The sequence below is a fragment of the Leptopilina heterotoma genome, unplaced genomic scaffold (genome assembly GCF_015476425.1).
Source record: "Leptopilina heterotoma isolate Lh14 unplaced genomic scaffold, ASM1547642v1 Lhet_65, whole genome shotgun sequence".
Classification (NCBI taxonomy): domain Eukaryota; kingdom Metazoa; phylum Arthropoda; class Insecta; order Hymenoptera; family Figitidae; genus Leptopilina; species Leptopilina heterotoma.
The window spans coordinates 517292-534717 of NW_025111152.1; the positions used below are offsets into that span (position 1 = coordinate 517292).

At 30.2% G+C, this 17426-nt stretch overlaps 1 protein-coding gene across 2 annotated transcripts in view; it reads left to right on the forward strand.

Annotated features, from left to right (window-relative positions):
* The window catches only part of LOC122509964 (microtubule-associated protein Jupiter), a 222786-nt gene that overhangs the window by 26343 nt on the left and 179017 nt on the right, over window positions 1-17426 (forward strand). Inside the window, exon 1 of one of the 2 annotated variants that reach the window (XM_043624320.1) lies at window positions 12328-12732. The exons of the other annotated variant lie outside the window; for it this stretch is intronic. Coding sequence (XP_043480255.1) covers window positions 12692-12732 — 41 coding nt within the window. The 5' untranslated portion in view covers window positions 12328-12691. Of the gene's footprint in view, window positions 1-12327; window positions 12733-17426 lie in introns of those variants that run through there. 2 annotated transcript variants of the gene reach the window in all.

A 17426-nucleotide genomic window follows, 5' to 3' on the forward strand; every position in this document is an offset into this window, starting at 1 on the left:
AAATATTCGGTTAGGCGTACGATCGTACCCCCAAGCGTTAGGATTTTTCAAATGTCTATGTTATACAAAAATTGCGTTTAAGTGTATAAAAAAATGTGTAAAGTGAACTGTCAATGAATTGTCATTAGTATTTATCTTTTGCAATTAATTATTATTTTTTATTGATATTTGTTGAAATTATCATTTTGATCCGAGTCGGTTGTCAGTCGGTAGAATGCCAGCATTGCCAGCGCACATCTGGCTAGGAAATGAAAGATCCGCAGTCGGTACAGAGCCGGATCCCAGCCGGTTGAATTATACACGGAACCATAAAAAAGCATATAAAAGTTTATTTTAGAGCAAGTTAAAGATTTTTAATTTGAAGAATTACAAAGTTCCCACAATTAAGGAGTAAAAAAGGCTATTAGGAAATCCCATAATTATACGTATAAAGTGCCGACAATTTTTCAGATAGATAAATTTGCGTTAATCCCGTGTAGAAATTTAACCATGGCCCAAATGGGGGCCAGATCTTTTGATCATTGTGTAGGCCATAACATGGCATGAAACACCTTCCCAGATCGGGCCCAAGTTTGGCCAGACTTGGGCCCGATCTGGGAAGGTGTTTCATGCCATGTTATGGCCTAAATATGGCAATTTCTACACGGGATATAATAATGTAAAGAAAATTTACCTCTTTAAACGTTTTAATATCTATTGATAAAATCTTGGTATTTAATCGGACACAATAAAAATGTTCAAAGAGAAATCAGTGATTTCAGTTTAACTTGAATATTGCGTAGGCGTTTAAACTTAACGTACAGCATAAATGTTACAGACAGAAGGTGCCATATTATGTAAAATTATCCATTGTTCAATCAAGAAGAAAAGACCTGCACACTTTTGTACATTAATATATCTAACAACAGCAACAACAAGTAATAATTTGTTTTCCAACATGTATTACATGTTTGGATATAAATTATTGCAATATTCAGTAGGTACAATTTTTAAATATTAATTACTAATCAACTGTTTGGCAGCCTAATGACGTTTGAAGCTTGCAATAAATAAAATAGAATGTCAATTTTTGGGTGTGCAATAAAATTATAGGTATCAACTGTCCAGTTGAGCTAGATTCAATCTAGCAACTACACGGAAAGAAAAGGTCTGGAAGAGATATCCATAAAAATATTGTTGAGCAGAATATTGTTGTGTTATCCAATTCAATGGAAGAGACAACTTTCAGAATGGAAGCACATTCCATATTCAATGGATGAGGGAGCCATATTATATTGTTGAATCAAATATGGATGTGACATCCATAGGCATGGTTGGGCTTACAATTCATGCTATGGATTTTCACATATGGCTGCCTCATCCATATAAACTTTGGTTGGGAGATCCATAGTTAGTTCAAGATTTCGATACATGTTGCGCGCAATTCATTATCATGGCATCCATTTAAAAATGGTCGTCTCAATTTGTCCGTCGCTTGTCGGTCTCCTGTCGCGTCTATATAATCTCGTTGTGAGTTTATTGTGTATAAATAGTGTTACAATTGTTTATTATTTATTATCGTTATTGTCTATTTGTGTTTATGTAAATTCATTTTCATGAAATATGTGTAGAGTATATAAGGAATATTATATGCTCAAATATTGTAGTTGTGTGTATAGTGTAGTGGATAGCGTTAGTGTTTAGTATGCGTTAGGTCTAGGGTTCGTGTCCTCCCCCCATCGGTTGATAATTTATTTCGTTAATATGCGGTTATTCAATAAGTGGTGTGTATTAATTAACAAAAATGTGTATAAAATATCTCAAGTGACATTGAATTTAATTAATTGAGTGATTCCAATTTTTTGTTTCCCATTTCCATTACTATGGATCACCCAACCATAGATCTTTTGCTGCTCCAACAATATACAGCCAGCCATAGAATATGGATGCAGCAACCTTAACTATGGATATCCCGTATTTTTCAATATAATATGGCTGTGATATCCATGTATCTGGATGTGTCAACTATTCCTTTTTCTCCGTGTAGGTAAAAAAACTGGACAGACTTGAACGTGGGATGTAACGCTAGCAGCGTCAAGATTTTGTACAGTTCTTCTGTCTAGTCCTTGTCTAGTAAAATAAATCGTTCCTAGCCAGTTCCTTGATATTAAAATAAGCAGTTTCTACCTACTCAGAATAATTGATATTTATAAATAATAAAAGAATATTTTTCAATTTTACTCTTTTGATTGTTTAACTTTTAAACAAACAAAAGAGTGAAATAAAATTATTTGTTAATATCACAATTCCTCTTACAATTATTTTTAAAATTAATTGTAACATAAATTAAATTAAATTAGATTTTTTCTTTAAATCAGAAACACATTCACTATACAAAGATACATACTTGTACACGGAAAAAAATCAATCTCTAAACTTGAAATAATATTAATTTGAAGTCCAATGAAATATAAGTGTATCTAAATTAAACATTATAGTCACAATTACTGTGATAAGTTGTGTTTGATTCTGTCAAACTTTATACCAGAAAACGCCATAAATTCGCATCTCTGATTTAGAGATTTGTTAATTTCGCAACTTTTTTTATATGAATTAGGTACATTGTGTTTTAAGTTAATCAGTGACAAAAAAGATTTAAACCATTTTAATTAATTAAGTATTAATTTTATTTTCAAATATCCAAATAAAAGCGAAGGTCTGTGAAGGAAGGTCTGTGAAATTTTAAGGTTACAAAAATTATCGCCCGACAAAATACGGCACTGACTGATTTAAATGACGTGAAATAGGTAAATAAACATTTTTCAACCACTTTTTCTCTAAACACAGACACTTTTTACAAAATAGGCCAACATACAATGGGTAAGAATCTTCTTAATAACCTAAATTCAAAAGATTGTTTAAATTCATGCAGAAACGCGGTTGTCAAGCGGTTGTAAAATGTAAAATTGGAAATGATTGGAAAGTAATGTAATGACAGACAACAAGAAGCGGATTACTGCCAGTCGCCAGAAGAGGGCAGAAGCATGCAGAGAGCACAATGGTCCAGCTGTTATATTCTTAGCATTACATCACTTTCTAATTTTACATTTTACAACCGCGTTTCTGCATGAATTTAAACCATCTTTTGAATTTAGGTAATTAAGAAGATTCCTACTCGTTGTATGTTGGCCTATTTTGTAAAAAGTGTCTGTGTTTAGAGAAAAAGTGGTTGAAAAATGTTTATTTACCTATTTCACTTCATTTAAATCAGTCAGTGTCGTATTTTGTCGGGCGATAATTTTTGTAACCTACAAATTTTACAGACCTTCCAACGCCGTTAAAACAAAAAAATGAAATAAAAATATAAAATTCGTATTGTGTTTTAAAAATATCCAACTACTTTTTTATACTTGTCAATGTATAGTTCATACAGGGAAAACAATATAAATATTTTGTGAATAATTCTCACTCTAAATTGTGATAAATTATAAATTCTTATTACATCGAGTTATTACAAAAATAAGAATTATATAAATATACGATTAAAATTTTTAATATTGTTTATTCAAATAATATATTAGATTTGAATTTATTTAAGTAAGTTGATAGTTTAGAACATATGTTCCATATGTCATAAAATTTGAGATTCCTAATATCATTTTTAGGCATAAGAAATACGTGTTCTTCACAATACTAATATTCGGATTAGATATAATACCAAATTTCAGTTTTAGTGATCTGCTTACATCTTACGTCCGATTCCAGTGATAGTTTATGCCTAAATCTCAGATTTAATCTCTAATTTAGAGATTAATTTTTTTCCGTGTACACTGATAATTAATTGTATACACTGGAACCTCCGAAGAGCAGACGGCTATATTCTTGGACCGCTCTACGGATATCGTCCTTGACGTCGAAAAGTGTACACACCCCAGGACCGTACAGTGAACTACACAAATGCGGCTTTTGATTTAAAAATAAATATGAATACGCATAACACGCGTCGCAATAGGAACACTTAAAATAGACGCTACTCCTGTGACATTCTATTTTCTGTCCCCGCCCATCTCTTCCCCCTTACCCTTCCCTTCCCTGCGCATACAGCTCGTCCGCTCTCCGGAAGACCGCTCTTGGGAGATTTCAGTGTATATTGTTACAATCACAAAAAATGCACTTAAAATTACCAAAGTTTTATTATTTATTATGATATTATATGAGAAACAATCTGAGACTATGAATATACATCACATATCCTTTTTCTAATAATTCTTCTTTTCGATATATATTTTAACTTGTACACTGTCCCTGTTCAAAAATGCAAAAATTCTTGAGTCAGCGTCCTAGACATTGCCTACCTAATTCCTGGACAACCTACTATATGAACTTGTACTGAATTTTAAATTCATTATCCTAGTCAAATTTTAGTCAGATTCTAGACTGGTTTTATATCGAAGAAAATAAAGGGAAAACTGTACATTAACATTTCGGGGCCAGGACAGATTACACGGGTTGCTACCATGTTTCAGTTTTTAGTACTCCGAACACGAATCTGATGTCAAAAATAACTTTTCACAGCTACCGGTTGCCAAAAAGCTTTCTTGGGACAAAAATATGGTAACTGACATATTTAACAATAAATGAATTAATTCCTTTTTAATTTTATATAGTTGACAGCTCTTTTTACAGTTGTCAACTGCTAAAATATATAAAATATCTGGATAAAAACTAAATTTTCATTGAAAATCATTTATAAAAATTAATTAGAAACTTTTAAAAAAATTCTATTTTATAGAAGTTGACAACTCATTTGAGAGCTGTCAACTGTCAAAGTGTATTAAATTTCTGTATATAAACTGAAAATTTCACAACAAATCTCTATACTTGTGGAAGTTGATGTAAAAGTCGTGAAAATTCTCATCTTTCAAAACTTAACAGAATTTGCTTTTTCGGTATTAGACTCTTGCAACTGCGGCTATTAGGCCACGCCCAGAGCCTGGGCCGACCAATCACATTGCAGAAAACTTTTACCGAAATCGCATAGGTCTCTTGCAATCGTAGTATGAAGAACTTTCATGCTAAAAAGCCCAGATATTTCTCTCCGTGTAATATTATAATATATTATTTTATAAGTACTTAAGTAGTATATTAAATATATTAACAAATAATGTTATTCTGAGCTTAAAAAATTGTTTATACATGGAAAAAGTTAGTTCACTACATTTCACGAAACAAATTTTGGAATGGCGGATATGGAGAGCAGTTTAATATAAGTTAAAACAGAATTAATAATAATACCTATATATGAAGACTGCGTTTTACAAAAACTCGAAAAAAACTTCTGTGAAATTTCACAAATGTTATCAATCTAAGTTCTGCAGTGATCGGTTGGATGTTTTGATTCAAAATTTTTGTAAAATGTGTCGCCTAAAGCGCATGCGCACACGGAGAAAAAACGAATCAAGAAGAAAAAAATTTCTTAAAGCACCAATGGAGCTCTTAGACAATTTTTTCTCCTCTTCTACACGGAGAGAAATTTATAGTGGTGGGTAACATAATGATGGTTACGGTGACCATCTTTAATAGTATTGATTATTTTAACTAAAATACCCGGGAGGTAGTTTTTCGGTTGAAGGGTGTATTTTTAATTAATATCATAGGCTACTGCAAAGAAAAATTTTTAATATTCAAGTGTGATTTAGGGGTTGAAAAATTATTTTGGAAACTTGTGAAGTGCTTTAAATTAGCCCAAAATTGGTTTGTAGGACACATTTCCCAATCCATTATTCCCACTCCAACCTTCCCGACGGACATATTTCCCGCAACCAATAATTCCCAAAGAAAGATTTTTCCAATACCTAAATTTCCCAATGCTGAAATATTTCCCAATATGGGGTAAAATTCCTCAACTGTCAAGGTCAAAAAATGGATTTTCTTGAAACTTTGTCAAAATGTTACTATTATTACTACCCGGTCATTAAATTCTGGCCCCTCTAGTTTTCGGTGAATAACTTCGCGAAAAAAATCGCTAATAAAAACGAAAAAAGCATAAGAAAGACAATTTTATTCCGAACAAGTTGATATAAATTTCATTATTGCAAGTCAAATAGTGTTGATAACACGATAAGAAAATGGTGAAAAAACACGGAAAAAACGATCAATAATTGATAAATTGATAAAATGGTTAGAAACTGAAACAAAAAATCAGGTGTACACATTAATTCTTCTTAAATGATATTATTAAAACGAAAGTTTAAAATGTTAATTAGTTTAATGCATAAAGTGAAAAAATTAAAAAAATGCTATCTCAACTTCCAACAGTCGCATAAATTCAAATTTTAGCTTAAAGTGCGTAAAAAAATTCACACATATTATATTTAAATTTTCAAAGTTTTAAACAAATTACGAAAAAAGTTTAATAAAAAAATTTTTTTAACAATTTTTTTTCGAACCAGAAGGCCTAGAAGGAAAATGAGTCTCCCATTGTTGACGGTCCAACAATGCTAAGTTTACTGCCCAATGCAGCAAGTGGCAGAAAATGCCAAAGGCGCAGAATAAGGGATTTCGAAAGAAACCAAATTTTAGACAAGTTGTGTACAAAGATATTCTTAATGATCGTGACGTGTCAAGACACGACAATGCACGTGTTCTTGCGTATTTTTGCGTGTAGGACATTGTGATTTTGGGTCTTGTCGTGTCGTTTTGTGTCGTGTGTCAAGTCAACACAAAGACATTTAAAATCTGCTACTGTGTTGTATTTTATTGTATTATATTATTATTATGTGTATTAAAAATAATACACATTAAATATTTTTAACGTATCTTTTTTAACAAAAACACATATTATTTCTAATGTGATCGTATTTGGACACAAACACATTTTACAAACGAATAAGAATATCTTTGTACTATTGGAAGTTGAGATAGCATTTTTTTAATTTTTTCACTTTATGCATTAAACTAATTAACATTTTAAACTTTCGTTTTAATAATATCATTAAGGAAGAATAAATGTGTACACCTGATTTTTTGTTTCAGTTTCTAACCATTTTTCTTTAAATTATACGGACTCAAAGTTAGCAATGATAAATTGGTCGTTTTTTCCGTGTTTTTTCACCATTTTTTTTATCGTGTTATCAACAATATTTGACTTGCAATAATGAAATTTATATCAACTTGTTCGGAATAAAATTGTCTTTCTTATGCTTTTTTTCGTTTTTATTAGCGATTTTTTTTCGCGAAGTTATTCACCGAAAACTAGAGGGGCCAGGATTTTATGAACGGATAGTAGTAGAAGTGTAAATATGAATTATTATTGCATTTGATAAAATATTTTTGGAGTTATGGAGTTTCAAAATTTTGACTTTTTTGAAAATATCTTTTTCGATTTAATATATTGACTAGAAACAAAAGGACGCGCGTTGCGCGCCCACTCCTAGTCATTTGAGACAATATAAAACCTTAATATAACCTTAATAATATAATAACCTTAACCCATTATATTTATTAGTAAAATTAATATAATTTCGGAAATACTTTACATGTTTGAATGTTCTTTGGATAAAGCTAAAATAAGCATCCAGTTTATTTTAAAAAAATTAATGTTTTTGTTTTAAAAAAAGAATATTTACCATTAAAATTTAATTCTAAAAGTTACAGATGCTGAAACTGTAATCCAATTATTATAGCACCTGTTTATTAACTTTCAGAGTTTAATTTTATACCTAAATATTCTGTTTGTTTAAAAAAAAATATTTTTAAAATAAAAACCACGTGGAATAAATTAGAACCTCAAAACTGCGCGCGCACAAAAATGTGAAATTATTTCAGCCAATAGCGACCGTCATCATCGTATTTCAACCACTCGTGACCGTCATCATGTCATTTTCACGACCGACACTCTCAAACTCCAGCCAAAAAAAAATATGTTTTTCTATTAAGGAAAAAAAACTTTGGAGTATAGTATTATAATCTTAATGACTTTAACGTCAGGCTACGATCGCTGCGCATGACAGTAGTGACGTCATCACACACACAGGTCTATAGTAGTAGTAGTGGTACGGATGATTGTAGGACACTTTTCGCAAAACAAGTTTCCCAACGATTTCTTTTCCCAAAAAAACTTTTCCCAAAGACAATTTTCCCAAAAAGTTTGAATAATTTAATTACTTATTTATGACAGCTAAAATTTTATGTAATATTCAAGAGTCTGTAAGTAAGATCGCTTATAATATAAAAACCCGTTTATATGTATGCAAAAAATTTCCTTTTCTAGATTTAATTAATTCAGCTTTGTCCATACACTGAAAAAAATCTCTATGGTATTATTAACTATAAACCCAGGGTTAATCTTAACCTAGTAAAGTTAATTAGGATTCCCAGTAAATTCAACCAGTTTCCCTGATCAATTCCATAAATTCAAACTTTGTAAAAGTAACTCTGCATTCCCTGGTCAAATCAACTAGGATAATTAGTTATTTTGAAAATTTTCTTAACTGCGCGTGCGTCTATTTATTTTTTGACAGTATTCAGCTCTGTCTTTTGTGATTCATGATTATTATTTTGTAAAACGACTTTTATATTCGTTAATCGTAGTTATTTTTTGTGCAAAAAATATATTTTCTGCGTATTTCACATTTGCCGTTTTCATCGAGTAAATTGAAGCAGATAATTAAAATTAAGCTATTATATATTTGATAATTTAATTCGTTCAAACTTTATAGCTAACCTAAAAAGCCTGAACTTTGACACAAGTGTAATCAAGATTTTGTAGTATTTTAATATCTTTGCAACCCATTAAGGACGGGATGTTCAAAATTTTTACACAATGTTTTAGGACACACACTAAAAAAAAAGTTTTACTTTTAGCCTGTTTTCGAGGCTGAATTTAAGGTGTAAACGGAGTCAGCCCCATTAAACAAGGACAGACTTATGTGAAATACATGGGCTGAATTTAAGGAGGTTCTCCGGCTGCTACTCTTGAAAAAATCGATTTTCTTACAATTTTATTTAAATTTTGAGGAAATGTTTCTTCGAGTGCGCTCTAAATGTGGTAGAAATTTCAGATTCCTTTGCCATGTCAAAAAACGAAATATCGTAGTTGGCATTTTTCATTTTCAAAGTAATCGCATGTAGAAGCTGAAGTTTGAACTTGAATATTTCAAAATTTAGCATGGCAAAGGGTTCTAAAATTTCTACCACATTTAGAGCGCACTCGAAGAAACATTTCCTCAAAATTTAAATAAAATTGGAAGAAAATCGATTTTTTCAAGAGTAGCAGCCGGAGAACCTCCTTAAGGTGTAAACGGAGTTAGACTTTTTTTTCCTGTGCATATTTCAATATTAAAATGCTACAAGAAAACTTTTTGAGTACACATTTCTTATGTATCTCTTATGTATCTCTTTCGAATGGCGTGCTCAAAAAAACTAAAAAATGTTAAATAAACAATTTATTCAACATTTTTTAACAAAAAACACGATTTTTTAAGAATTTGAAATTGGTTTTTTAAATTTTTTTATAGCTAAACCCTTCAGCATACCTTCTACTGTTATAAATATCGCGTCAAAAATAGTTGGGCTACAAGATAGGACTATTTTGGGAATTAAATTTTTAAATGGCTGCCACAAAATGTCGACCAAAGTTACTTTTTTTAAACAATATTATAAACAAATGGAGGAAATTTACAAAAATAGTTAACCACAATTTTAACTGCGGAACTGACAAACGAATGAAGGTGGTTGCAAAAAGCAAATAATGAAACAAAATTTAAATTTTATGTTTTCGAATATGAATAATTTCTATGCACTGTAAAAAAAGGGAGTTAAATTTTAACTCCCCAGGGGATTCTATAAAAGTCGCACCCATTGGGGAGTTAATGCCAGGGGGGTTAAATAAAGAGAGTTAAAACTTCACATCCAAATACTAACTCCCCAAGGATAAAATAACTCGTGCGGGTGTTGATGAAGGGAGTTAGTAAATTAACACTCTTTTGGAGTTGATTTTTAACTCGAAAAATTTAACTCCCGAGTCCGTTAACTCCCTAAATTTTTTACAGTGCACAGTAAAAACAAAGTCTTAAATTTAATGGTGGCTAGTTTTAATTTTTGACTTATCTTAAGCTATCATGCTATCAACTTTATTTAATCATAAAAACTAACTGAAAATTAAAGTTAGTTGTACTCTTACTTAAATAAAACTCAGTTTGTAATTTATTTGTAATACACCGGACTTAATTTCAGATCCAATGGTATTAATAAAAAGTTGGATGAAATTAACTTCTAATAAGGTACGCTAACAGCTGACTGTAAGTCTGGCGAGGCTGAAAAAGTTGATTGTGACGTCACAAGGGACGCAATTTGCAAACGTGAAAAGTCTGAATAGCGCGTCGCGTCGCCGGTTTACTTTTGACTCGTGTTTTATTAATAATATATAAGTCCATAAATTATATTTATAATTGGTGAATCTTAGACAGAAAGTTTAGTTTTATTAGTATGTTAATATTTTAATTCGATTATAAACAAGTTTATAAACAGTTTATAATCTTAATTTCACCTAATATATATGTGCATTAGCATTTAATTCTTTATCTTAAAGAGAGAAATTTCCACTGATAGTTTTAATAATTGTTGTTTGTTATAAGAAATTAAATGTGACATATGTTTATTTTAATAAAATTCAAGAATATGAACATACACTGTAAAAACAAAGTCTTTCTTTAAGGCGGTGTCAAAGTCGATTGGATTTTTGCATTGAGCTTCAATGGAAAAATCGCATCGACTTTGACACCGCCTTTAAGCTCGAAATTTGTCTTTTTTCAAGGTGTAAACGGAAGACTCCCCAATTGATACAAGTAAGGTGTTAAATAAACTGAAATTCAACTGTAAGCTTGTAAGAAGGCTGAAATTTGGCTAGATGGTTTGGCTGAATTTTAGCCTTCTTACTAGCTTACAGTTGAATTTCAGTTCATTTAACACCTTACTTGTATCAATTGGGGAGTATTCTTTTTAAACTTCTAATCATTACTGACATTCAGCCAATATGGTCTACTTCCGTTTACACCTTGAAAAAAGACAAATTTCTGGCTTAAAGGAAGACTTTGTTTTTACAGTGTGTAAGACAATTTTTATTTGTTTGGGAAAATGTTTTGGGAAAGTCATATTTCTTGGGAAAAGTTTTTTTGGAAAAAAATATTTTTGCGAAAAGAAATCGTTGGGAAACTTGTTTTGGGAAAAGTGTCCCCCTACCGGTACGGATTACTACTTTTTCGAGTAAAAAGTTCGCTCTTCAATAGCAAAAGTTGTTTCTTGCAGAAGTAATCTTCATTTTCCAAGTACTAATTTTTAGAATTTCTACGAGTAATATTTACAACATATCGAATGTAAAAAGTAATATAAAATTTAATAAAATTTACAATGACGATGTAAAAATTAAAATTCTTAAAGCAATTTTTAAAAGTGACTAATGTAATAATTACTATTAGTAATTTTTACTACCAGAAATAGTAATATTTACTTCATGCGAAGTACATTTTACTATGAATAGTAATTTTTAATATAAAAGTAGAATTATTACTATTCCATAGGAACTTTTACTAGAAAGTCAGCACCATTTTTCTCCGTGTTGTTGAAAAAGTACTGTTTTAGCAGTTCATCCCAGATTTCCCGAACTAAATTCAGTAAAATTTCAGGAATAAATTTTCTCCATGTACTATAGCTGTAAAACGAAAAAGGCTCTAAGGCGATGGCCATTGACCTGATTTTAAGGTTATGTTTGCTTCTTTACCTACGACTTCGACCTGGATTTTACTTCCATTACTAGAATCATAAGGAATTATTAACTCTATTGTGATTCTTAAACGCTGCTTGAGACATTATGTATTATTAAAAAATATTTAATTGGTATTTACTAAAATCATTGAATAAACTGAAATGTTCTTTTTCGGTAACAGCAAATAAGTGTGTTTAATAAGTTGCCGACCGAGTAACCGATTTGATTGATTGATTTGAATTTATCGTACCTCCAGAAATCCATCTGATTAGTTGGACATATTTGAAAGTAAAATACCTAATAGTCTATCAGATTAATTTTGAGGGAAATATTCACAATTCGATAATTACTGGCCACAAATAAGTTGTTAGTTTTTATAATCCGACCAGAAAAGTGACAAAATGACTTTATTACAAACGGAGATACTTGGAAATTTGAAATTATAATTAACATTTGAGTGTGTACCCACATGGTGTGTGGAAATTTATTGATAATTGCGTAGGAGTAGGACTTCTTTACCGACAGCGCGTAGTCTGTCCTTAGTCATCTATTAAAGTCTGTACGCAACTTCTCGCACGTTCTCCAGTATATCCTCCACGGTCGAGCGGCGAACGAGAGTTTAACCAACCGGTACTTGAAGCGAATTTTCTCGTTCCAAGTTGCGTCGTGACTACTCTAAATTCAGTGAAATTCCTGTAGATTTCATTTTTCGTTGACAAAGAAAGACAATTGGAAGGATTCGAGTTGAGAGCGAAGACAGGAAAAAAGAAAGGGCAGGTAGGAGGGAACCTAAGACGTGAACCGAAGCAGTGACCCGATCCTTTTAAACGGCGCACGTGAGATTTGGCGAAAGGAAAAAAACAAATTGTAAAAACTCTTTAAAAAAAACTTGTAAAACGAAATCGACAATATCTAAACATTGAAAGAAATAGAGAAGAAACAAGAGAAATGTGGGCTGGTCAGGATGACACGCAAAGATTCAAGACCAGGTTCGTTACTCACTTTCTGACCCCTCTCACTCATTCTCTCTCTTTCACGCTGTACTTATTCTTCTTCTTCTATCATTCCCATCCTCGCAACACTCTTCTTTGCTCCTTTTTTCCTTCTTTTGTTATCTCCCTGCAAGCAATTGTGGGAATCACTCTTTGCCAAGTCTATTCGCCTTTCCTACTGTTAACAGTAGTCAAGGAATATTAACCTCGAAATGCCTTTCTCCTTCAATTCACTTCTCGTTTGAAAGACTATGACTGGTGACGACATTCTTAGTATCGATGAATAACTATTGACACTTACTCACTTTTCAATATATTTTTCTTATCATTTAAAAAAAATATTTCACAGTTAACAACTAGGGGTACCTATTATTAAAAATAGAATAAAAATTGAAAAGCAATTTGTCTTGTCAGGCACACGTGAAAAATTAATATTACTAATTTGGGTTGTCCACATATTACTTAACTTGCTAAAGGTATAATGACAAGTTGGGATAATAGGGTTTACATGCATTGTAAATTCGAGTTCAATTATTGAGCCAATAAGTATCGATCTAAGATCAAAGTTATGCAAAAGCATTTATGTTATTAATAGAATTGTTATTAATTACTGAATTATGAAATAATAATTAATACTAACATTATTGACTTGCGATCAAGGAGGTTAAGCATCGTTGAGTGTAGTTAGTACTCAGATGAACGTGACTGCAGCAGCTCGCTAGAGTTCTGGTATTTTTTACATTCACTGTCGAACCATAAGAGCTTGTATACTGTAAAACAATTTACTTAAAACCTATGTAAATCAGCTTACTTTTAATTAAGCCTTATTTAATTTGATTTACTCACTGCCCTTTCTTATTATATTTTAGAGTTGTTCATAAAAAACCAGCTTAATTTATTCAATATTTTATGGAGCATTCACAAATGATGTCACGCTTTTGGGGGTAGGGGGGTCTCTACTAAACGTGACACAATGTATTTTTCTCATGTGAAATTGCAAAAATTGCGTGACATCATTTGTGAACGCTCCCTTAAGAGAAAAATGATCAAAAAATTAACATTCAATTTCTATCATATGCACCAAGAGGTCATTCACATATTACGTGATAGATATTTTAGGTATTTAAGACCCCCCCCCCCGTGTGTAATACTTTTTCTATAGTTAAGTATAGAAAATTTGTTAAAGCGTGATACTTTGCTTACCCCCCTCCCACCCCTAAATGTATCACGTAATGGATTATATATTAAATATAATATATAAATATAAATATCCTAAATGGATTTATTATTAGAGTTTTGAGTAGCTATAAGAGCGTTCTAGAGTTCCCTATAATTTATTTTAATAGTTCTCATAATCCAAAATCATAAAAAAATAATTGAAAATTCGAGAATTTTTCAAAAAATTAAAATGTTACGAAAAAAAAGTTCTGCTCAGAGTTCTGTTAGCCTCCGATAGTGTTCGACAAAAAACCTTAATAACAAGTTTTTCAAAACCAAAAAACTACTAAACTACAAGACTTTGAAGTTTAAAAAAAAATTTGATTTTTTATATATTGAGAGTCCTATGAGTTTTGATTAGAGTTCTGTTAGCCCCCGATAGTGTTCGACAAAAAACCTTCATAACAATTTTTTCAAAACCCAAGAACTACTGAACTACGAAACTTTAAAGTTTAAAAAAAATTTGATTTTTTATATATTGAGAGTTCCATGAGTTCTGATCAGAGTTCTGTTAACCTCCGATAGTATTGGACAAAAAACCTTCATAACAATTTTTTAAAACACAAAAATTACTGAACTACGAGACTTTGAAGTTAGTCATGTTTCAAAAATTTCAAAAGATATTAACAAATTAAAAAAAGTTATGAAACTAATATTTTGCGAGTTCTGAATAGAGTTCTGGCATCGTTGCGAAGAGTTCTATAAGTATATCCATCAACATTTTGTTCTAAATCCAAAATCAAAAAAAGTTATGGGACTTTGATATTTTCTAAAATTTTCAAAATTTTAAGATTTAGAGTTCTGAGAGTTCTGAAAAAGTTCTGGCATCATTTCGAAGAGTTCTAGAAGTTATTTTAATGACATTTTTCTCTAAGCCTAAAATCATAAAAATTACAGAACTTTAAAAATTTCAAAAATTAAAAATTTAGAGTTTTGAAAGTTCTGATTAGAGTTCTGGCATCATTGCAAATAGTTCTAGAAGTAATGCTCTTGACATTTTTCTTTATACCAAAAATCCAATAAGTTACAGGACTTTAAAAATTACAAAAAAAATCAAAAAAGTTATAGGACTTTGAAATTTTCAAAAAATTTCAAAATTCAGAGTTCTAAGAGTTCTGATTAGAGTTCTAGCATCATTGCGAAGAGTTCTGGAGGTAATTCTAATGACATTTTTTTCTAAATCCAAAATCAAAAAATGTTACGGAACTTTAAAATTCTCTACAATTATTAAATTCTGAGTTCTGAGAGTTCTAAAAAGAGTTCTGGCATCGTCATAAAGAGTTCTATAAGTGTTTCTAATAACATTTTGTTTTAAATCTAAAATCAAAAAGTTACAGGACTTTGAAGTTTTCACAAAATTTCAAAATTTTATAATTGAGAGTTCTGAATAGAGTTCTGGCATCGTTGCGAAGAGTTCTATAAGTATATCCATCAACATTTTGTTCTAAATCCAAAATCAAAAAAAGTTATGGGACTTTGATATTTTCTAAAATTTTCAAAATTTTAAGATTTAGAGTTCTGAGAGTTCTGAAAAAGTTCTGGCATCATTTCGAAGAGTTCTAGAAGTTATTTTAATGACATTTTTCTCTAAGCCTAAAATCATAAAAATTACAGAACTTTAAAAATTTCAAAAATTAAAAATTTAGAGTTTTGAAAGTTCTGATTAGAGTTCTGGCATCATTGCAAATAGTTCTAGAAGTAATGCTCTTGACATTTTTCTTTATACCAAAAATCCAATAAGTTACAGGACTTTAAAAATTACAAAAAAAATCAAAAAAGTTATAGGACTTTGAAATTTTCAAAAAATTTCAAAATTCAGAGTTCTAAGAGTTCTGATTAGAGTTCTAGCATCATTGCGAAGAGTTCTGGAGGTAATTCTAATGACATTTTTTTCTAAATCCAAAATCAAAAAATGTTACGGAACTTTAAAATTCTCTACAATTATTAAATTCTGAGTTCTGAGAGTTCTAAAAAGAGTTCTGGCATCGTCATAAAGAGTTCTATAAGTGTTTCTAATAACATTTTGTTTTAAATCTAAAATCAAAAAGTTACAGGACTTTGAAGTTTTCACAAAATTTCAAAATTTTATAATTGAGAGTTCTGATTAGAGTTCTGGCATCATTGCGAAGAGTTCTAGAAGTAATTTTTATAATATTTTTCTCTAAGCACAAAATCAAAAAAATTACGGGACTTTGAAGTTTTCTTAAATTTTCGAATCTTAAAATTTAGAGTTCTGAGAGTTCTGATTAGAGTTCTGGCATCATGGCAAATAGTTCTAGAGGTAATTTTTATGACATTTTTTTCTAAATCCAAAATCAAAAAAATTACGGGACTTTGAAATTTTCTAAAATTTTCAAAATTTCAAAATTTAGAGTTCTGAGAGTTCTGATTAGAGTTCTGGCATCATTGCGAATAGTTCTAGAGGTAATTCTAATGACATTTTTTTCTAATTCCAAAATCAAAAAAATTACGGGACTTTGAAATTTTCTAAAATTTTCAAAAATTAAAAATTTAGAGTTCTAAGAGTTCTGATTAGAGTTCTGGCATCATGGCGAAGAGTTCTAGAAGTAATTTTAATCACATTTTTCTCTAAGTACAAAATCCAAATAGTCACAAGCCTACTCAAATTTTCAAGGTTTTAAAATTCAGTGTTCTAAAAGTTCTAATTACGGTTCTGACATTGGCATGGCATAAAGAGATCTTCAAATAATCCTAATGAAGTTTTGATAGATACTTAAATGCCAAAAAGTACAGTATTTATAATTTTTTTTAAATTTCGAAATATTGCCTTTAGTCGATCTTTTATGTCTTTGTTGTTGTCTGGTCTTTAATATTCCTTAGCTCAGTTAACTATTTATGAATAATTTTTTTTCACGTTAAAATTATTTCTTTATCTTATTTTATTTAGTTAATAGTATAATTGGATTTTGATTTGTTAATGTGAACAATATTTTTTATAAATATGTCTCAAAAAATGATAAGCCGAATATAGGGTAAACAAAAAAAAATGTTAAAAATTTAACTACATTTTTTAAAAAATTATTATTTTGGAAGTGAACAAAATGTATTTTATATTTAATGGAACAATACATCTTTTTGTTACAATTCTAACGTTTCCTATTGACCAATACTATTTAGGAACATTCTTTTTTGTTCACCCTTAGAATTAAAAGTTACATTTTAAAAATGACGTAATAAAACCAAAACACCGCTTCCATTTTTTAGCTTTATAAACACACTATAATGCAAAAACTCACTTATGTCTCCAAATTTAAAAAATTTATTAAAAAATATTTGAATTAATTAATTTAATGATATATATATTTATAAATTTACATATTCTCATGATTCTACAAAATTTTTATTTTATTGTATTAATTAAAAAAATTGTTATGGGACATTCCACGTCAACACGGACAGAGTTCTAAACAAAAATTGCTTTGATGGATTTAAACGTTCTAGGGCTTAAAAGA